Genomic DNA, 23797 nt, shown 5'->3' with positions numbered 1-23797 from the left:
GCTGTTTTCAGCAAGCTGGATGCAGTTGAGTGGAGGGAAGAAATCTCTCCTACTCACCCTTAAACACATCTGCTTACTGTGCTCCACATCTTGTCTGGCAAAAGCATGAAATGTGTCCTCTGTTCTACTCAGTTGAGCCAGAGCTACCACAGAGGAGAGAAGGGTATCTCTTAAAATGGAAGTGGCACTTCATTACTTTTAATAGGAAATTTCTTATTTGCATCAAGATGGAGTAAAGAATGTCATAATTGAAGCTTAATGTTCTTTGTAAGGACAATAAAATTTATTTCTTAAACATTAAGAAATGTTAGTGTCTAGAGATGCTGTTACCTTGGCGCAGATTGTCTTCATACTATGCAGTCTGTCAAGTGATTCCTGAGGATTTCCTAGGTACTGAGGAAGTTCAGCATGCAAAATTCGCATGGAGAAAGGAACCATGGAACCTAGAAACATAATTAATTTTGTTAAGTGTGTTTGCTATAATGATCCATTTGTGATTTGCCTACATTAAAAAAGGTACGCCTCACTAGTGTTTATATCACAAAGTCCATTTTGCCTTCATATCTTTTTCTTCTCCTGATGAAAAATGTGAAAGATGAGAAAATAGGAAACTTTTTCTCAGCTGTATCATGTGACATGTTTAACATGTTTTAAATAGACAAACACAAGTAAACCATAGTCAAGAAGGTAAGAAGAAGGTGCACCTAACTCAAATATTCAAAAACAAGTTGTACTGGGAAGTACAATGTTTCACTGAAGATATTTTTACACTAAATAAAATGAAGGATTTAAAGAAATGAAGTTTACTCAAGTTGCAGCTACAACATTACTGCTAGCATTTAAGAATTATGTATATTTTATAACCAGTGCAGAATAAATAAGATGAAATTATTGGCCTTCGAAGTATGCTTGTGAAAGAGATATAACTGGTGTGGGAACCCAGAGTGCCGAGAATATTTCTCTGCCTGTTTTTAAGGGTTCTTACCCCCCTGAACAACACTGTTTTAGCTTCAAACCTTGGAAAAAATTACCAACAGTCAAACAAGAACTAGAAAATACAGTGGTGTGAATTAGGTGATAGACTACTATGTAAGATTGTCACAGGGTGAAAAATTTAGAGGTGTTGGGCTTCTCTTTATAGTAAATAGATAAGAGTAAAAAACATCAAAATGGAGGACTGCTGTTGTTCTCTAAACCTTCTTCTCCTTCTTCTACTACTCCATATTCTGCAGTAAAAGTAGTTTGGATTGATTGGATAGAAAATTCTGCAGTTCCCAGTCGTGTTACTGAATAATTGGTAGGAAAGTGAAAATAATGTACGTTTTTAGTAACTATTGGTTAAAATATCTTTAAAAGCTGTGTAAATCTTGATAAAGAGTCAGAAGACGCTCTCCTACTTTTCTTCCTTCTATGCTGTACCTGGGTCACGCTAGTGGCTCTGTTCCTCTGATAAGACTTAATAAACAACTATGTGGAAGCATTGAAACTAAAGGAAAAGTCTTGGTTTATCTCTCAAACTCCTTGCAAGGACTTTCAGCAAATTCTCTCCCATCCGGAGGGACTTGATTTATGGCATGGTATAGTGTCAGCTGGGGCATGCAAAACCTTTTGGCATATTTTTGTGTAATTTCTGGTTCATTCAAAACGTCAAAAGATGGGGAATTTTAAGCAATATTTCGGGAGAAAAAGAAATGTCTTCCTTTTCATACTAGTTTACTACTACCACTACTACGGTTGTTGTTGTTATTACTATTATTATATTTGCCAAAGACCTCATTGTCTAAGTTTATGGGCATCCTGGCTGACTTCACATGCAGTTTTAGGAGCTTACCCAAACCCTGGTGTGTGCAACGTCTTGCTTTCAGATAACTGTATAATCCTGATACATAGACACCAATACTGAACAGAAACTAAACACCACTACTGAAACCAAATCAGAGCTGGCATAATGGGGATATAGGCCCTGCAAAATACTGTGCCATTTCTACATTTCTAATATTTTAATATGTACATGGGCCGTACACATATTCTAAGGGGATTTGCCTTTCAAGTCACCTCTTGCCTCATCTTTTCTCAAAAACAGGACTCAGGAGCTTTCTAAATAGATTTTTGCACCTGTTCTTGACAGGCTTGTACGTCAAAGAGGTAAATGCTATACAGAATGAGTCACTGCCTCTAGACACTTTTTTAAAGGTTCACAAAATTTTAATCACAAGACTCACTAATTATGACCTTCACAGCAAGCCACTTACATTGACATAAATTCTGTTTTGCTGATGCTAACTATTTATTCCCCATGGCTTCCCTGACTGCTGTGCTCCTGTAATGGACACACACATGAGTTTCATGCATCATCATATGTGGAAAAAATCATTAAGAAAATAAAACTGCCCTTGAAATTCTGTTAAGAGACACGTAGTAGTTGATTAAACCAGTAACAAAAGATGTGAAATATTTTATGTATGTATTCCGAATAGTGCCTAACATGACAGAAGATACATGGTCAGTGTAGGTGGTGAACAACAACAAAAAGGAAGTTGAAAATAATTTAAGAGTAAATTCTGTGCCAAAACACCAGAGAAAAATGGCTTTGTAGACATGCTGCAAACTGCACTGCAAACCTATGGAAGCAAATATGAACTCCGGCTGGTTCTATCTCTACCACCTCTCTGGTGACCAAGTTCTAACTCCACAATCCAATAGTAATCCTGCCAAAAAAATCAGTGTCTAGGACCAGCTAGTTTGGTAATGTTCTTTTGGAGAAAGTAGTCTTAAGTTACTGATGATGCACCTTCTGCTGCACTCAGTGGGATTTCTGAGGCAAAGATAAAAAATGGGAAATTTTGTACAACGGAAAGAGTACAAAGTTTCAGCAACATTTTGATTAATGACTGTGTTGCAGTATTGTCAATTCTGAACAAGTCTGTATCTTTACATCCTCCTGTAAGATGCAACAAGAGGTCAATTCAATAAACACTCATACAAAAAACCAGTACCAGAACATGTCAACATACAGACGTATTTAATGGAACACAGATGAAACAGCTCACGTTACCAATTTTTATAAAATGTATATAATGTTTTGTGAAACAGTTTTTTGGAATTCTGTATTTTGTAAAGAACTGATCTTATGTATTGCTGAATGAAACTACTGTACTACGATCCCCGTGAGGGGAAAGAATAACCCACTACCAATCTACACCATTGGAAGTGGTGTCAGAGGACATTAGAATGATGAATATGACTCTAGGTCAACTTAGATTCCATAAGAATCTGATTTATTTCCTATTAAAATTAAGTCCTCAGTTGTAACAGGCATTCAGAACCATATTATTTCAAAATGTACTGTATGGATGTATTATTTCTCAACCACTTCATATTTCCTTCATAGCTTGTGACCAAAAAGCATTCCAGTGAGATCCTCAGTAGTACATCAAGTGTGGTGACAGATCTCTCAAACAAAACCAGAAGAAAGCTGTCCCAGGGTGTAAAGCTAGTTACTGTAAAGAATTTTCAAATCAGAATTTGTATTACAATTTCTCACAGGAGGATCTAAAACTCTAGCATCTGTTTCTTCTCTTTCTTTTGGAAACTCATTACATAAATAGAAGATATTTTTCTGTAAACATCCAGCAAATCCATCCAATGAATGTCTGTTACTTACTGCTTATTAAACAAGCTGCTAACTTTATTTAAAATACCAGAAACACTAGCTCCTTCTGCCCTCCTTTCCTCAGTTTCCTTGTAATCCTTCTGAATAGCAGGATTTTTTTTTTTTTTGGAAGAAAGCACAAAACTTGTACACATGCTCTCATACAAATGTGACAACTGGGGAAAGGAGAAGAGAAATGCCCTTTTACCACTGGTAAGGCTTTCTTACCAGTCCATGTAAACAGTATTGTGTAATTTCAGGTCAAATCAGATGAGCAAACTGCTCATAAAAAACCTGCAGCATTTATTCAAGCCACTCATCCAAATATAGACCTTAAATATGCTGCTTATAAATTATAAACTCTTGAGATTTTTGGCTAAATGCATTTTCCCAGATACGTTCCTGTCTACAAGTAAACTGCTCTTTAGTTAAATTACATGAAGTATGGATAATGTATCTAATTCAGTTCCTACATTAATAAACTGACTTTCTGGTTAAAAAAAAGGCCATAAATTACTTAGATTTGGTAAAGTTTTCAATGAGTGCTACTAATATAAGGTGCTAATACAATTTACATACACTTCTCAAAAAGAAATACATGGCAGTAATAGAAAATGCACGCGAAGAAATCTGTTCACCAATGCAATTCTGTGATTAACAGATGTGTTAGAACTGACAAGAGGTGAGACTTAAAAAAGGCAGAAGAGATTTTCAGAAAACACCGTAATTTTCATTTTACATTGTCTAGTTTAGCAAGAAAATAATTGGGAAGAAGTAAATGATGTCTGCTGATGACTCTGGTAGATCAATAATAATAGCATTAGGAAGGTCTGAAGGCAGGTTGTAGAATTTGGAGTACAAAATTTAATGAAAAGAAGATTAGCGGGGAAAAAAACCTATACTTCCCTCAATGAACACACATTGGGGGAAAAAAAAAACAAAACAAGAAAGTAAGATTGACTGCACTAACACTCAGCTGTAACAGAAATAATACATGTGCTTGTTAGACTAAGGATTACATCATCTTGTCTGAAAAGTTTCACCTACTCACTTACTGTGATGCCACATACTTAAAGCACGCAGGGAGAGACATATTTCTTTGTAACAGGTTCCTATACAAGCATGCATACATATATATTCGTGTGGTATCCCACTAGGGATAAAAAAATTTTATATAAACACTGAATTTATCACAGACTGTCTTTTGCAAAACTACTTGGAGTCAAACCCATGTACTCTATTATATTTAACTCAGTACTGAATTTAACAGGGCAACATGTCAAAGAAGTATTTAAAACAAATAGCATATCCTGTAATTACGTTAAGAACACGATTTCGCTCTCTACTTCATGCTTCTGATTTCTACAGTAATGTCCTCTTACACAGTAAAACTATGCCATCTAAGCTTAATTTCCACAAAAGGCAATACCCTACAATTACTGCTATATATTGAAATTTTATTTTTAAGTTAAATAGGTCTTATTCTAGCTTGATATTTTACAGTTGACCTCTGTTGCTCTTCTTTAGGGGTTTCATAATAATATATAAAAAATTTATAATGGAAAATGGTTTAATTTTAGGACAATTTTCTTAGCAATCACTTTTAAATACACTGGAGATTTTTTTTTCAAAGAATGTGATTTTTGATTGTTACTTCCACATGAATTAATTTCATTTGTACGTATATATATACGTATTATCAGCATACAAAAGGCAAAACTAAAAAGTAAAAAAAGGTCTGCTGAGAGGAAAATGAATACTCTGAAAGCATGGGAACAGATGGAATAAAGAGTAAGATCAGGTAGAATTTTCTAAGACCACAGATTTCAATTTCTATTTCTTTATGAACAGCTGCACATTTTCATAACTGTCAAAACATAAACATCACCTCATGTCAATCAAATTCGAACTGCAGCCCTCATCTGCAGCCCTTTTGGAGCAGAGAAGAGTATTCCAATGACCAACCATTTTATCTTTGTATTTTCTTGTTGCAAACCAGTAACCGGAAATACTTTCTGATCTGCCTTCTACAGCTTGTTCAACAAATCTTAAATGCCAAAAAAGCAACAGAAGAGCAGATTACCAATTACTAAAAGGATAAAGTAGGATCTTATAACAGTAAAAAAACCCAAACCAAACCAAACCAATTCCTTCCTTCACTGGGTAAAAGAGAAATACACAAAATCCAGTTTCTGAAAAATATTCTGCTTTACACATACATATTCAAAGAGAGATGTATATCCTTGCCATACTTCTACCAACAGTGTATTTGTAAAAATTATAGGATTTTTCAGAGGGATAATGTAGTAAACTTCAAATCCTAGCTTTGCTGACTAGCAATTAAAAGTACACTTAAAAATCCCAGTTCAACAGACTAGTTTCCAAGTTTTTGTTTATTACCCTCAATCCAGAGAGACTGAAGATGAGATAGGAGCCTAAATGTTTGGAACCATTTAAAGAAAATGTTTTGAAAATTTTATCTGAAATTACATGCTTGCATATACTTTACAATTTAACTGCACATGACCTAGGAACAGAAACTCTGAATCATGATCTGGTTTTAAAAGGTTTCAAAACTACTTTTTCAGTAATTTGGAGTTACTTGCACTGAAGAAAGGAAAATATAAGACAAAGAATGCAGGAAAACTCTACAACAATTGCCCTGCAGCAAAGAGATCACCCTAAATCTTACCTACTGATAACTGTATTAAGGCAGAATTTAGAAATGAGTTACTTGCTCATAGTATTAAGAAATTCTGTGTAAAGCTGGTACTGTCTACAGTGAGACTATGTAGCCTTGGGAAAGAATGCACAATTAAGTATTTTAGCAGTACTCTACCCCCTTAGATTATACATACATTTCTTAACTAAAATATCTGTATCATTTCAGAAAAATTTCTATTTGCATGTCTGAGTAGTCTGAATAACTGAGTGGTATTTATTCAAGTTTTATTACCTGATTTTACAGGTAGGAGGTACCTCTGAAACAACAGAACAGTGAATTTAAAGAGGCAGTAGAGACGTACACAATAATGAAAACAAAATAATGGGCAAACCAGTTCTATGAGACCTTTTAATATGTTTTTTACTGCCAACATGAGCTTGAATGAAGAACCCTCCTGAGCAACTGCCAAGACTGAATCAGTCTGACATGGGAGTGTTAACTTCAGGCAGTATTTGTGGTAACACATGAGAAAAAAACCCAGTACCATGTGTAACAATGGAGTATTTTTTTTCTGCTTTCCTGCAAAATTCATTCATGAAGACAAGCACTCTCATGACATAATTTCTCTAGCCTGTGCATTTCTTCTCTTATCTTTGTTTTTACATTGATTACTTCCCTTTGTCTCTCTACCTACCACAATCTTTTATTATTAATATTTTTATTATTATTTATCTTTTTTCCCCACACCACTTCATATTCTGCCAGTTATCCCACTAATCAAAATCTGATGAGGGTAAAAAAAAAAGGATGTTTTATTTATAGCATCATCAGACCCCATAAATGAAAAAAAAAAAAAAAAAAGCTTCAGCCAGCCTGCCTCATACCAGCATAGACAAGTAGAAGAGGAAAAGAAAGGGAGACAGTAAATTCAAAATGGCCAAACACCACTATAGAGGCATCACATAAAGGAGATAATTTCCCCAATTCAAGTCTGTCCTTACTTATGGCACAGGCCGATATTCAGGACCAAGCTTCAGGTAGACCTTGGAGCTGTACATACTCCTCTGGACTACACACAGTCCAGACGCCTTTAAAATGTCTGCTGTGGGTATTAGAGAAATAGTCTGGATAAGTGTTTTCATAGGATCTCTGTATCAACAGGTACAAAACTAGTTTCTCATTACAAATTTTGCTATTTTATAAGCTTACAAAATGTAGTAACAATTATTACAGTTCACCTTACACATCAGCACTGAAAACTTGTTAGCACCATGAGTTAAGAGTGACAGTTCCAGACCATTTATGATACGATTCCTTTACAATGACTGGAATTTCAAAACTGAATAAAAGAAACAAATTAAGACCACTGCTTGAGTAACTAAGGACACATTAAAAATGAAGTCTCACACAATTTTTTTCTATTAATTTTTTCATATATTTCTGATAAAAATTCTAACTGGAGTGAATATTGGTAATGTCATAGAAGTACCACTAGTGAAAAATGCTAGAGCAGTTGTGATAGACTCACACTATTTTGAGAAAAAAATATATATTTTATATATATATTATTTATATTATTTTTTTAAACTATCACTATCCATCCTAGAGAGCCATCCTATCGCAGAACACACTAGTATATCCCTAGTCACAACACTGCCACACTTTTAAAAACCTTGTGTTGGTATTAAAACTAGAGCTCAAGGGAAGGTGTACAGTATGAAATAAGTTTCTAGAACACATACAACTAGATATTTAATGCCATGTTCCTTATTTAGGCCCTTCCCACCAGAGAACAGAAGACTGGTTTCATTTAGAGGAATGCAGATGATGCTGCATCATCACAAGGAGAATGATAAAAGGAAAAGGGAAAAAAAAACCCACCCCATGTTACATAAGCTTCTGGTCAGGGGAACAAAGTCAAATTTTTACTTATGCACAGCTTATTTTTTCCCCCTTTCTAATACAAAATAAATTATTCACAAGTTTTGTAGCTTTAGAAGACTGATTTTGGTAGCATTAACTTTTCTGTAACTTACTGCTCTATTAACCAGAAACAAGACCAAATTACCTCATAAAAGAATGAAACAGCATTTTAATGTTCCATTTTAACTGCTGGCTCTCACGGGTCCAGAAACACACAGGCATTACGAGTGGAAAGGCTGTCTTAGGTTAGGCAAGCTATCAAATGAGAGTTTATTACATATCACAAGGAACACAGACACAAATGGTATGAATAGAAGTGGGTCAGGCTGTGTAAGTATAAAGTTAAAACCCTTAAAAAAATCCTGAAATCCATCTGTCATGAGAACGATGACAAAAATTCAGCCTTATATATCCACACAGTACAATAAAGATGTGCAGGAAGCAGTCTGAAACAGAGTTCCTGACCTAAGGACCTACCTATTATGAAAGAAAAAAAATATATATGTAGAAATAGGACTTTTTAGCTTCTTTATGCAGATGAATTTAAAAGAAGTGAATTTATAACTGAGGAATCTTAAGATTTTACTAGAAAATGAGAACAGTTTGTTCTCTGCTCCTTATCAATCAGGAATGACCCAAGAGTGCCTTAACCAACTCCACTGGCCAACACAAGGATCCCAGGAGAATCAACGCCCTGTGAGGCTGCACTCCTACAGGCAATGCAGATGACTGAACAAAGAACCCACAGAAACCAGGAAAGGAAGATTCCAGAAGGACAACATCTTATAGCCATGATAAAGACAACAATAATGAGATCAGTGCATAGCATGGCTGCAAATGCCATACAAAATATGAAGATGAAATTGAGATTAGCAGTGCTACCAAAAGGGAAACAGCTCCAGGCGAGTTTCAGAGGGAAATTAAGAGGACCATGTTTGCCATGTTAAGTTAAATTAGTGGAAGAGCATCTTTCACTTTTCATACACTTACTTGCAACCTAAATTCTTTGAGATAATATTTCTCAGAGATTAATGGATGAGGGGCTATTCTCACTCCTGTAAGAAGTTTCGAACTTTTCCTACTTCACGCATAAACCCCAGAAAACTTCCTAATGTATTACATTTTTTATTATGAATATTTTGAATACAAAGAAATTATGCAAAATATTATCTGTAATACAATTAATGGATACATTATTTATATCTATACTCTCATTTCTTAAATTGACTTTTAAGTGCTTACTCCATTTATATAACATGAATCAAAATTAAAATGTTGAAATAAAACCCTTTCTTTTATGCTTGTTACACCACAAAATGATACACAAAGTTGCCAAATAGTAGTGGATTGTGTATTGATACTAATATATTTCAACCAAAACATAGGAATGATTTATCTGTATGTTTTGTCTAAGCTGTTTTGTCTAAGAAAAATCCTTACAGGTCAGTATTTGAGGCACTTGAGTCCTCTTGCCACAGGTGATGCAGGGAGCAGCAGTTCTGGACAGTCTGGCCAGGTGCACCTGTCCTGTGACTGAGCTTTGGGTCCTGGAGCAATCACTCAACAACTTGTGGCTATTTCATACAAGTTACGCGGATATTGATGGTAAAAAAAGGTGATCTTAAGGAACATAATCTATTTAATAATTATATGCCTCAGTTCATTTTTAACAGTTGAATTTAGCAACTGGGAGCATAATCTGATCATATGTAAGGTAAAATAGGATCAAGGTTGGATGGAGCTGACCTGCTAGTTGTAGATATCTCATACACATACAAGGTGATTATGATGTTGGAACAGCTATCAGACATTCCTTACATAGAGAGAAATGCCATTTGCAGGGATGTAGGAGAACACAGGCAGTTCTTTTTTGTCTACCAATAAACTATGCTGTGCTGGATTATGGATAAGGAAATTTAGTATATGTGCATTGTTAAGCAGCTAATTTAAATAATAAAAGATGTGGAGACATACGTATGGCCTGTGGAAGACTACTAATGCTGTAGCATCATGTGCGCAGCTGCCCTAAGAACACCAGATCCAAAAAGCTGTCCAACCTGATGACCAGGACCTCTTTTCACTCTTCAAACTGACACAGTTCCTTCCCAGGGGATTGCCTGTGATTGCCTGAAGGACAACGAGTAATGTCAGAGAGAGTTTTCTAGGCAGTCTGCATTGGCCTTGCTGGGCTGCAACTGATCTTTTGCATCACTAAGCAAAATAATCTGCAAAAAATCATGAACTTTCTGACACCAACTTCCCTTCCTCAGTAACCTCAAAATCTTCTATCTTTCTAGGTTACCCCATCAAGACTACCAGCACCTCATGTAAAATGGACTGTAATTTTTCAGAGTGGCACTGCCTATAAGAACTGCTTCTTACAAATGTTTTATTACACACTGTGGTTCAAACATGAAAGCCAAAGAACATTAAGAACACTCAACAGTGTACTTGCATCAGAGAGTTATTCTTTTCTATATAACAGATTTAGAAAAAATAAAATTTCAAAATAGCCTGAACAAGAGCAAAATTACTCTTAAAAATAGCAATTTTTCAAACCCAGACTTCTGTAGGACTAGAATACTCTGAGAAGTGGAACTATGTGGTTAACCTATGGGCTATCTGGAGCAGAGGGAAGTAGTATGTTTGTAACTTGAGACAAATTGCTTATAAAGAAATGAAGCTGGTGTTGTTTTTATTCTCTTCAATAATGAGATACATAGTAAACCTCTGATTTCTACTTACTTTCAGTTATCAAGAAAATATTATATTTAATCATGTTTCAATGAAGAAGAATTATTAGCTTAGTTCTAAATTTAGTGGTTTTTTTTCCTTTTAATCTAGAAACCAGGAAATAACACCTGCAGTAGCCTATGGGCATGTGAGTGTTAAAAATAGCATAGTGATAGTCCCCAGATGAACTGAAGAGGAAAAGCTTATAGATCTGTTTCCACAAACTCTCTCATCATCTGTCAAGCCTGCTTTTGGGTAAAATGAACTATTCAAGTTCGGTAGTTCTTAATTTCAATATCATAGGACTAAACGATTATATTTACTTGTTAAAAACATTCCTCTGCAGCAGCCTCACAAAATACACTGCCTACCTGTATTGCTCTACCAGTTGTTACTTCTTATCGCTACCTCCATAATGCGAGCAATACTTTAATGTACTAATCAATCATGGTTTTCTGGGGAAAAAAACAAACCGAAACCAACATAAGCCAAAGCTCTCCAATGCTTTAGGCTTAAAAACCCCCTGAATCCAACCAATATTTTAAAATGACTGGTAAAAATGGCAAAAATAAAAAGCATTTTATAAATCAAGTGTTTTACCTTTACGTCCAGGGTATACGTTAGGGTAATATTCATAATAAAGATCAGGCTGGTCTAAATTTCCAAATGGTTCAAATTCCATTTCTGCATTTTGGAACAGATTCAGTTTTACCAGCAGTGCTAGTCTCACAAACCACAGCTAAAAATTAATATACATAAGAAAAGGGAAAGACAAAGTCTGTTATTAGCTTGAATCAAAAGCCATATTCAATACAATTTCAACTTTTCAACTTTTTCTGATGAAAGCTGAGTAAAGAGTTTCCAAGTTACTGAAAAGAATCAGGATTTATATTAACCTGCTCTTTTACAAAGTACTTTTCATCAAATCATTAATACAAAACACAGAGGACTGATGTTTAATTGTTTGTAAAGGTACTAAGATTTTGAAGATGAAGCTTAAAAACTAGCCTGCTTCAAAATTGAAACATCTCTCTTCAAAATGAGTTAGCATGTACAAATTATCAATTTGGTATTTTAACTGTGTTTCCAACCTTATGGTATTCTTAAAATCTTTTGGTGAAACTCCATGAGCTTTATAATCACTAGGGTCAAAAACATGATTTCTCATCTGGTCACATCTGAATCACTTGCAATATTTTATTAATCTGGATTCTTATTTTCTAAGCAACATGTAATACATTTCTAACATTTGGAATCTTACTACAACATTCACAATCTAGATAGTTACATGAACTTTAGCAGAGTGAGTCTTTCAAAACAGAAAAACATATTCCATTTTACTAGTGTAAAAACCTTTAAAAAAATAGAATCAAGATTGGATTTTACTTAATAAAACTAAGTTTGTTTTAAATGAAGGCCTACTTTACATAAGAAAACAGAAAAAGTGACCTGCTAAAATACTTAAATAACCTCAGTTTCTATGTTACAATTAGGAAAAGGAGTTTGATCATGTTAAAAAAAAAGCCAATATGAATATTGTTGGAAGAAAGTGACAAGGGCATACCTTTAAACATACCTGTAAAGAATCTGTTGTATGGCTAGCAGGCAGCCCACTTTTTTTATAGCCTTGACCATGTGCAGTTAGAAGCCGCCCACACAAATCAACTGCTGCCCTCCAGTTTTTACTGCTCTGGGAAGAAGAAAAGAGTAAGTAGCAAAATCATAAAGTCCCTAAAGTGCACAACTGCTTATGTTGTCTGCAGCAGCGACATGTGCCTATCAGTAATAACAACAAGGTCAGGAGAGCCAGCCTGTAAGAAGCAGAACGTCATTTATCAAATCTGCACATCTAATTAGGCAAAAAGGGAAATCAAGCACTAATATTACCAGATCACTAAAACAAAAGAATACACAAAATCATAAGGCATTCTAAACTTAAAGCTGTATCATGTTTAATTATATAAATGAATATATTGTAATATTCACAACTTTGTTTTCTCCTAAAAAAGGAGAAAAAATTGCCAGCCATGTATTATCAATAATATCCAAATTACTCTACAGTCATGAAATATTCAATTCCCATTCTTATCTCACTGACTTCAGTATGTCAGATTATAACCCCTAGTACAGTTCTCTCAACAAAAATAAAGTTTTCTAACATTGTCCAGATACAAAATTCTTATTAATCAAAAACAAAGAACAAGGAAGAATACAATGCATAAATGATAAATTCAGAACAGTAACAACTGTTTCACCTATAAAATGTAAACATCTGAATTTTCACTGCATGACTAATTTCAAAATACTCTTAAATTTATTTTTTTATTCATAAAACAAAAACGTTCCTAGTTAGACAAATCAAACTGTACTGTCACACTGTTAATCAGTTTTTCAACAGAAATATCCTAAAAATGTCTCTGCCTTGTATAGCCTGATGCAACATACCGGAAACTTAAAACACAGATTAATGCTTCACAGGTTTTAAGCTATCATACTTTTCTATTATACAGAGGTTTTAAAGGGACATGTATCCAGCAGGTCATTCTAAAGAAAATACATCTTATTCCTGAAAGTAATATTTTTTTCAAATAGTTTCTTAATACAAAAAAAATATAAATGTAATAGAAAAGAGTCATGTTGTCTGATGAAATGTAAAGGAATAAAATACATTTATACTGGTGCTTGCAAAGTTCAGACACTAACCTTGAATTGGTATTTTATTAAATTCTCTCCAATATTTTAGAAAACATGTTGATACAGCAAACAGTCAAAAATCAGTAATAACAACTGAAGACTTTCTGACCCCCACTTTGCAGCTACATAGGCTGCAAACAGGTCACTACAGAGACCACCATGCACTAACCACCTCTCCTCTGCATTGTCAAATGCCAGATAAAGTTGAGTTCCACTGGAAATGCAGAAGTTGGCTGACAGCAAGACCATGAAACAGCATGGCAGACTGAGCCATCTATGCTCTTTTGGAAGAGCAGGAATTGATAATGCATTTATAACATCCTTCAACATCTATCTGTATCAACTTAGAGAAGCAGAAAGATACTGACATGGATTACCTGAAATTCATTCAACTTCTCAAGAGACAAACTAAATTCTTATTATCCTGAGAACAGGAGCAAACACAGACTCTAAAACTGCTAAACTTTTCATCCCAAATGGGAGTTAGGATCCAAAAATAATAACGGATCATTTATGACCAATTTAGTTGTTACAATCTTTTAAATTCTATTTCAGGCATGGACAAAAAGTACTTTATAGAGCAAGACAGTCAAGAGAAGCAAGTCTGACAGTCATTGTGAAAAAAGTCCTTATTGGAAAATGAAACACAATATTTGCAATGATTTCAAAATTGGAGCTGCCTCCTGGTCATGGAGCATAATTCTATGTGGAAGCTTAATAAAAGGCTGCTGGCAGTACAGCTTCATTTCAAATTAACTGGACACATTATTGTACCAGACTTAAGAGTTGCCAGTCCACCAGAAATCTTTATCCATTTTAAACATCCCTCAAAACCTTGCAGGTCAATTTCGTGCCTCCTATGGTCTACAATCCCACAGTTCTAAAAATCTGGGTCCCCTGTACCTGAATTTTGTTTGTAAGTTTTAAGTAGAGACCCAAGGCAAATACGGACACTACAGCTTCAGATATAGCATAAAAAATACTGAAGAACGTTCTCAAAGACAAAAATAATTATTCTGTGATGATCAGGACATGGTTGTCTAGATGTAATTGTGTGAAAACACTAATTTCTCTAAGTCAACCAAATATTATTACTAAATAGTTCACTAACACAGCAGCAGCCTGCAGAAGAGAACTTCTCTCCACACAACATTAGTATTATCTTTCCACTCCCCCCAAAAGCATGGAGCTGTTGTTGTTTTAACGAAAGCCAGCAGCTTGGATGATTTCTGTACTTTTTGAACACTATTAGACTAGATGTTTATCTTGTGAAAGGATTTTTTTTATCCATATACATAACCAAAAATTAAAACCCCAAAACATCTCAGTACTGATGACTGTACACACATCAAAGCTAGCCAAGCAGATCAGCCACCCAACACACAATGCATTATTCCTTGCAGAACTTCTCTGTTCTTCAAAAAACCCCGGAAGTCCTGGGGGAGGTTTACATACAGACAGCGAAACTGCATAGCAAAACAGGTTTCAAATGTAATTCTTCTGTCAAGCAAAGAGAGGCACATGGACTGGAAATCTACAGAAAATGCGTCCAATGATGAAAAGGGAATTCCTCTGATACACAATTTATAACATTATTCAGTGTCTCAGGAAAACCACTGAAATTTTATCCAACAAATAGATGCTTCTTAGTGAAGAAATGCAACGTCTTCCCAAAAGCACACATCTACAATTTGCGCTACTTGTGTCTCCCACCTTCTCTCAACTCAGCTACAAAAATGTAGGAAATTGCTCACTGATTTAGAAACAAAAGAACAATCCCATCCCCTATTTTTAAGAATAATTCATAACTTATTACAGTGAATATGTATGTCATACCACTGTATCCATGTTTGTTATATTTGAAAATACATGCAAAAGCACAACATTAATCATGTGCAAAAATAACAGTATATGACTTTTTTAAAATAGACTCAAAGGGAGTCATTAACTCTACATGTAACACCATTAAAGTGATTAAAATGTCCTCCTCCACTAGCTATGACATGCTTCTCCCCTGTAAATTATATTGGCAGGGCACTTACACATCAGTTAAGAAAATGTAGTTAGTAACCCTTTCCTGGTCTAGCAGCTTGAAGAAATTATTCCGTATTTAGAGCAAACATTACATATTTATAGTGGCAAGATACGGCAGTCTTTTTTCAAGTACAATTTTCAAGTAACCACAAGTGGTGTAAGTAACAAAAAATCCTACAGCTACAGATTGCCTCCTAGCTTTACTGCCTTGGGCCTAAAAGCTTTAGCATTACTCTTCTGAAGCTTAAGAGCATGCCCAAAGCAAAAACAGCATCAGCAGCAGCATTGTAATTAAGGTACAAGATGGTCTTCCACATAAAAGAACATCTTGCATAGACACTGCTAGCGGGCTAAATAGAAAAGCATTTCCCATCAAAAATTCTCTTCTGGAAGATGGAAAGTAAGTGTGAAAAAAAAGTTTTTCCTAGTTAAGACACTGGTGGGTACAAGACTTTTTCATAAGATTATTTCCCTCTCTCAAGTCAAGCAAAACTTCGAGATAAACAGAAAACACATGTCTAGGATGGAGATCACAATCTGTTTTTTCATGTTTAGGTTTTGAAATTACCTCTGAACTCCTTAAATAGTGCTTGCAGAGACCTCCTACAGTATTCCTAACACGACAAAAAAGTTGTCTCTTTTGGAGCTTCACATGTAAAGTCACATGATTAAATTAAAAGATGTTAAATACTAAATACAGCCTGTCCTGATAAATCCTCACTACTTTTCCTCAGCAATTTTTCATCCATTTTTTCAAAAATAAAGTAAGTGCAAAATACCTTGTTATGTCATCAGATAAAATAAGGCTCAGTCATGCAAAAGTAGTGAGTTTTATACAGGAACACAATGGTTAAAGGAACAAGGCAATGTTTACAATGCTGCTAGATGCAACTATTTCCAGGACAGAAATCTTTACAATAATGAAAGGATTAAGTTAAGCTTTCCTTTGGAAGTAATTTGTTTTGGTTTTCTGCACTGAAGTAAAAAATTAAGCAGTTGAAATTATCGTATCAGTCTGGTTTGACATTTACAACTTTTATGTCTTTTTGTAAAACATTCAGATGAAAACATAAATATATACACAGATAAACAGAAACATTATTAAAATCTGTTTTGCAACCATCTGCATTACATAAAAACTCAGTCACTTAAAATAATTTTTTGTAACTTTTGCATATAAAGAAAGGTTTACGATGTGATTTAAAGGCAATTAATTAAACCCCAGTGTCATTTCCATTAAAAACTACTGTAGTTTGGCTAGTACTATTGAATGATAGTACTATCATGAATAGACTAATATACAGATTTTTTTTTTCCAGTTTCTCCTCAGTCAGTAGCTCCCAATTATCTTGAGAGAAACACAATATTAAATATATATGATGATTGTTACTTACAATTAGCTGTTTCAAGCCTACAAATGACTGCTCTACAGAGTTGGCATTTAAAACTTGTCTCTTCACTGCAGCCTGCTCCCCCAAGAAGCGAAGCATTAAGTCTTTTACCGCATCTCCCTTGGTGTTCATGGAACAGAAAAAGAAAACAGATAACAAGACTATTTAAAACATTATTTTGGAAAAAAAAAAAAGCAGAATTAAAACTGAGCAAAAGACTTCCTTCCTCTAAAGAAATACATATTCTCCAGTATGTTAGGTGTGAAATAAACATAACTGCACATGAATATACAGCATTGGAATGAAAACTTCTACATTTACTCCACATAATTTACTATATTTTTTCTCCATGTATAGGTTTCAGTTAGCACTGACACATTCAGGTTAATTTCCTTCTTATACTATCGTTCACAGATCTTATAAAATACTCCTCAAAGATCTTATAAAAACCAGAAAGTTCTACAGGTTTTTTAATGTATGTTAACATTGAAAGGTGCAATCTACTGATCTAAGATAAACATGCACATGATAAGCTAGCCTTAAATATCCAGAAAATAAACTTTGAGAGATCATAAACCAAAGTGAACAGCAACCCTTCAACAAGTGTTTTAAATTTCAAAAGAACTAGCTGCAGGCATCAGTCACAGAAACTGTGTTATCTGACCTCCATAGCTTTTTGCCCAAAAAGAGGGTGAACTGCATATAGTAACAGTAGAGTTTAGCTGTGACAAAGAGAATTGACATTAAGTGTTTCAATTTTCCCCATGGACAGTGATAGGAAACATAGTTGTGTTTTCTGTCTAGTTTCTTAAGCAATGAGATTGCAACTGCTTTTTCACTACATGGAAATTTTTTACCTCTAATGATGTCACTTATTCTATGAATAAACAACATATCTGCCTCTCAGACAGAAGAGCCCGAAGAATTAAGAAACGACAGTGTGTGCAAAATGACATAAATACAGAAGAATTTTTAATCCCCCTGATAGTACTTTGGATCCAACAGTCCTCTGGTGTAGAAAAAAGTACAAATGAATGCAATGAAACAAAGGACAATGACAGAAGACAGCAACTCATGAAAAAAGGCATAATGGAAAGAGCATAAAAAGCAGCACTCAGATTTGTTCTGACACTTGGAGAACACTCGTACAATCTTCACCATACACAACCCAAGATAGTTTAAAAACTAATGGTTTTTAAATGATTGTCAAAAAGTAGCATACAGCTGAAATAAAAATCATTCAGTATTTTTCTTGGTGTGATTTATCCACATAAAACTCGTCTTACAATACATTTTCTGAGCAAGCAAGCCAAAATATAAAGTCCCAAGCTCTTCGACACGTCACATGAAATTTCAGTCCTTCCCTGAAGCACACCTAGAGTTCACTCATTGCAAATGCATTTTTCAACCAACTTCTGTCTCCACTGCATGTAGCTTGGTTTAACATCTTGCATTAACATTCGGCATTAGCAAACTATTCATAACAAAGCTATACAAACCTTGTCGGAAGCTGCTTTAACATTGAAAACATACCTCCCACAATGTTTCAGTTAACATTTCAAGTACTCTACAATTACAGTTTCATTAAATACACAATTTACAATACTATGGAACAATGATACCAAACTAGGGGATGTCAAGTCAGTCACGGCATGCACTCAGGCCACGGAAAAGCAGTAAGTGAAAGTGAGGAAAGTTTTCTAAACACAAAGCACTTCAAAACTTGTTCCTGTGGACATGTCTAGGAGACTCTTATAAATTATAAACAATGAAGAAACCAGTAGGAATGCCCTTTAATTCCACTGATGATTTTACATCAGGTCTTTTGTAGAAATACATCACATAGACATTGCCAAACATCTTCTTTTCAATTATGTACTAAATGGTAGATCTGCATATTTGCACGAGCACAGATTCAGGGAATCATCAGCAGAAACAATCCTTTAATCCTTGACTGGACTGAGGAAGGTGAAAGAGAACTATTCTATAAAAGGAAGCTTGCAAAAAGGAGACCACCATCCTTGGAGATTGCAGAAGGGATTCATTCTGTCCAACCGATTAGCTGTCAGGAGAGAAAGTGCACACTGGAATAACTCATCAAGGTCTAAGTGATATTTTGGGCAGGACTGGAGGAGGAATAGCTTCCTCTTACAGTGTTTTCTTCCATGCTAATTATTTGGCTCTGTGATAACAAACACATGTTTTAAGATAAAGTTAACCCAAGAAGCAGCAGTAGCATTTCATATGTCTAAACTGGTATTTATTGCTTGTGAACAAAACCCAAGATTTTTCAGATAATGCATCTATAAATCTGGACCTGCTTCACTCCAGAAACTTTTCTGCTAGCTCCTGCAGATTGAGAAGTTACTGCAGACTGCTCTCTGCTTGTATTTGACTATTGACTGATGGTCCTTGTTATGCATAATTAAAGTATCCAAACCCTCAACACCATCTATCTAAACAACAATTCTATTATCCAGAGGCACAGATATCAAAGAGTAGGATTAGCCTGTTTCAAGAAAACCCAAAATATTATGATGGTTAGCCTGGCTGAGCAGCCAGGATAAAACAGCTTCATGAGAAATCCTGAGTAAATCCTGAGATCTGAGTAAAATTTCTCAAATTCTGAAAAAAATGCTTTATGGCTTCTCATCAGTTAGAAATTGATAGAAGACAAAAAATTACTATATTGTTTGCTTTACGATCTCCTCTAGAGCTTTTAATTTTGGGGTTATCCCTTCCCAGCAGCTTGCTGCAGCACTCAATCTTTCTTACAGGTTATACCTTTCCATTGCTTAGGGAAGATAGAAATGATGCAATTTCAGTCAGTGTTAACATTATTTAGACCACTGTGAACATGAGTGAAAAATGTTATTTCCCACTTGACCACAACAGTGAATTCCACAAACAAAGCTGTCTGCTATTAAGACTCTGTAGCACAGCTTAGAGGGTTTGTAGATATTCCGAATGTGAGCACTAACTTGGAGAAAACTTGGAGAAAACTTGGAGAAATAAAGTACTTAAAAATACAACCAGCTTCGGCTTCTATGGAAACTGTCAACACCGGTTTTCAATGTACCAAACAAACGTCACTATGAATAAACCAGATCTGGTTTTAGCCTCTTCCTGTACAAGGCAGCAGTGACACTGCATTTTCTAATTAGGACTGAAGTAATACACACAAGGTGACCATCAGCAACAATGTGAACCACTAGGATACACAGATTACTGGACAGCTCTTCTACAGTATTTCTAAAAATAATCATAGACAAAGATACAGTAATAGACTCTTACCTGGATATTATCGAACTTTAATCCAGGCATGGTGAGATTCTCTTTATCTATGAACACGGCACTGTACTGTTGTGTGGCAACTGAAATGAGAACATTTCTTGTTTCCTCACTAGGAATCCAAGCATCATTTCTTCTATCTAATTCACTCATATTTAAGGCTGTGGCAAACGGGTCATCACTCCCAGCAAAAACAGCTTGGATTTGTGAGAATGGCTTGGGGGATTGAGTTATTTCTAGAGATGATGGAGGACCATCTGCTTCAGGTCTCCCATTTTGCATGGGGAAGGTAGGGCTGGATGAAGAACCACCTCCACCATTAGAAAGAGAGGACATTTGCTCTGGAACTGAAGAGCTTGCATTGGGATTACTAACAGAAATAAAACTGGATGTGGTAAATGAATCAAAAAAATCAGAAGCTAAAGTATTAGTGTTAACGGTGTCGCCAAAGAACTTGCTTAGACTAGGACTTGGTTGAACCACCTGTGGATTAGACTTCACTGGAGTCTCTATTATACTACTAAAACTAGGAGATTTTACCATCTGAGGCTCAAAACCGTCAGGTAGGAATAACTGTGGCTGGGTACTAGGATTGTTTGCTTGGCTGAAGATGGTGCACACAGGAATGGGCTCAGCCTCAGAAGATGGTGTGGTAGTATTGGGTGACAAAATTTGGTCCTCAGGTTTGCTTTCATCAATATTATTTGGTTTTGCTTCAACAGGAACATTGTTTCCCAACTTTGGATTCTCCTTAACTGCTTCCTGAATTGAGTCTTCCTTTAAAGATGCCTGATCATCTGTTCCAATATCAGAAAAGTCTTTAGGAGTTTCTTCATGTTCAGTTTCACTCTCATTACTTAAAAACTCTTCTTTATCCACTTCTGCTTGTGTTTTTTTATTATCTTTAGCTTCCATTTGGTCTACAATCTCCTGAAGACAACCAAGTTCACCTGTGTCATCTTCACTGTTGTTTGGAGAATCTGAAATAATGACACTCTCCATCATTTGCTCATTAAGTTTATCTGCAAAATTATTTGAATCCTCTGATACAGTTTCATTCCCTTCAGACTCAAATTCATCTCCACCAAGATCGATGGTTTCCTCATGAAAGAGAATTTCTTCCTGAGTTTTCTGCTGAACTACGTCTCTGCTGTCATCTTCATCTGAGGTGCTCTTCGCATCCTTAGCATTGCTTTCATTATGTTCCATAGTAACTAAAGAAGAAGAAGCCGCCACCAGAACAAGAATTAGTTTTATTACTTGTATATCACTCAGGTGTCAAAGTGAAACTCCTAAGTATCATACAAATACTGAAATTTTTGCTTTAGAAACAAAGTAATTTCATTATTTCACATCTTCCCTTTGACATTTTTCATTTAACGTCTAACCGCAGAATTAATTCTGAAAATATTTTCCCTTTATCCTTTCTGCAAGTCGTAAAACTATTTAGATTGAAGAGCAAATACCTGCCACTAAACACAGATGAAACAATATCATAGAATCACATCAGACAATGGTTTGGTTTGTAAAGAGACCTTACAAGATCATCTGATTCCAAGCCCCCTACCATGGGCAGGGACACCTTCCACTAGACCAGGTTGCTCAGAGCCCCATCCAACCTGGCTTTGAACTCCTTCAGGGTTGAGAGCTCTCGAACCGCCCCTGGCAACCTGTTCCAGTGACTCAGTATTTGCTCCCCTGGCCGCAAAAACCCGCTAGGTCCCGGTTTCAGCAAATGGAAGCGTGGGTTCAGGGCTATCTCCAGCGCAGGCTACCGAGCACGGGCCAGCTAAGCAGGAGGAGCGCTCGGCGGCGGCAGCAGCGCCGCTTACGAACCCCCGCAGCCCCGGGCTGGGCTCGGCGCAGCCTCCGGCGCCACCGTGGCCTCCCCAGTCCGGAACACCCGCGGCGGGGGTGGGCCCGGCCCCCGCCGGCGCAGCCCCGAGGCCACCTCAGCGACCACCCGGAGGCCCGTCAGCTGCGCGGCCACGCCACGCCACGCCACGCCACGCCACGCCACGCCACGCCACGCCACGCCACGCCACGCCACCCGTCCCGTCCCGTCCCGTCCCGTCCCGTCACCTCCGAGGCACCGCCGCTCCCCCCCGCACAGCGCCTGCGCACGGGCCGGACAGGGCGGGGCTGCGCGCGCGCAGCTCCCGGAAGCGGCCGACGACGGGCCGCGCCGAGGGCCAGAAAGCATTGGAGGCGACTGGCGGTGTCTGACTGTGCTGGAGGGGTTGTGATGGAGGACGACGCGCCGGTGATTTACGGGCTGGAGTTCCAGGTGAGCGTGAGGCGAGATTAAGGGAGGGTTGGCAGGTGCCGGTCCTGCTTCTGAGAAGGCGGTGGCCGCGGGGTCGGGTGTGTGCAGAGAGGTAGGGGAGAGCCCGCCCGGGGGAGACCGGCGTCCTTCCCCGAGCCGGGACTGGGGGCACCACGGGCACCGCCGGGTTGTGGTGGCTTTTGGCAGCTGTGTTGGGGTGTTTAAGGGTGGCTGGACAGCGGCCGGGAGTCGGTCTCCCCTCCCAAACGCGCTGTTTGCAGGTGCGGGGCCCGGGCAGGGCTCCTTGTCCCCGTTGTGCCGGGGGTCTCCTGCCCGGGCACCGCTCCCTGCTCCGCCTCCGGAAAAGGCTTTGTCTGGCGCTGGAGTGGTACGAAAGTACTGTCAAAGACATCCTTGATTCTGCCTTGTCAGAAAAAAAAAATAAAAATTGTTTTTCTGACAAGAGAGCATGAAACTGTTCCCAGTAAATTACGAGTTTTAGTTGGATATACCCAACCGTAAATCTGCATGAACTTTGTGGGATCTCCCTGTGAGGTCTGTGTATGTGCCTTTGTCCCATGGGACAAATCTGTCCATCATATCAGTATTATGGCTGTAAGGAAATGGAACTGTCTAACTTAGAAACTTACTGATCATCTTCTTAGAGGAACACAGGTGGTGTGTTTAATGAGGTTTCTGTAAGTTCTGGGAAAGCAGAGTCAGAGGGACCCTAGTTCATTCTTCCTCCACTAAGGGCTTTACTCAGCTGTTGTGTGTTCTCTTTGGCAACAGCTGGCTTATCATCACTAGCCTTTATAGCAGTAATACCTGCAGAAGAAAACCAGCACCTCCTAACAAAGCAATTCATTCTACAGTAGATGTAGTAATATAAATATCTACACGTGCACTTTTTTTTTGGCACCTTTGCTAAAGTGTTCTTGAAAATTAGTGTACAAAGGCTCTTTGTAACAAATGTTCTGCATACTGAGTAGTGTGCTCTGTAGTCCTGACTATACCAGTAGCTTTCATTAGCAAATTTTGTGTTTGTTTGGTTGTCCTCTTGTATAGGAGCTGCTCCGTAGTATACACCTGCCCTAAATGTTGAATCTGCTGAAGTCTGATAAAGTCTGATAGCATGCTGTCTGTAT

At 37.0% G+C, this 23797-nt stretch overlaps 2 protein-coding genes across 6 annotated transcripts in view; one reads left to right on the top strand and one right to left on the bottom strand.

The window, feature by feature from the left end:
• The window catches only part of TRAPPC12 (trafficking protein particle complex subunit 12), a 48854-nt gene extending 26243 nt beyond the window's left edge, over positions 1–22611 (bottom strand). For 2 of the 5 annotated variants that reach the window (XR_005604228.1, XM_039569435.1), the window contains exons 1-6: positions 22466–22611; positions 20387–21597; positions 17096–17212; positions 12538–12663; positions 11574–11712; positions 331–443 (exon numbers count right to left, since the gene is read on the bottom strand). Coding sequence is in view for 4 of the 5 variants with exons in the window: in XM_039569435.1 (XP_039425369.1) it covers positions 331–443; positions 11574–11712; positions 12538–12663; positions 17096–17212; positions 20387–21597; positions 22466–22586 (1827 nt within the window). In the remaining variant the exon portion in view is untranslated. Of the gene's footprint in view, positions 1–330; positions 444–11573; positions 11713–12537; positions 12664–17095; positions 17213–20386; positions 21598–21950; positions 22380–22465 lie in introns of those variants that run through there. The other 3 variants (XM_039569436.1, XM_010393353.4, XM_010393354.4) reach the window with 3 other exon arrangements.
• EIPR1 (EARP complex and GARP complex interacting protein 1) overlaps positions 22534–23797 on the top strand; it is a 76207-nt gene continuing 74943 nt past the window's right edge. Inside the window, exon 1 of the mRNA XM_039569437.1 lies at positions 22534–22670. Coding sequence (XP_039425371.1) covers positions 22629–22670 — 42 coding nt within the window. The 5' untranslated portion in view covers positions 22534–22628. The remainder of the gene's footprint in view (positions 22671–23797) is intronic.

This window comes from Corvus cornix, chromosome 3 (genome assembly GCF_000738735.6).
Source record: "Corvus cornix cornix isolate S_Up_H32 chromosome 3, ASM73873v5, whole genome shotgun sequence".
Classification (NCBI taxonomy): domain Eukaryota; kingdom Metazoa; phylum Chordata; class Aves; order Passeriformes; family Corvidae; genus Corvus; species Corvus cornix.
The sequence above is the reverse complement of the archived record's forward strand: the minus strand, read 5'-3'. Positions and strand labels throughout refer to the sequence as shown.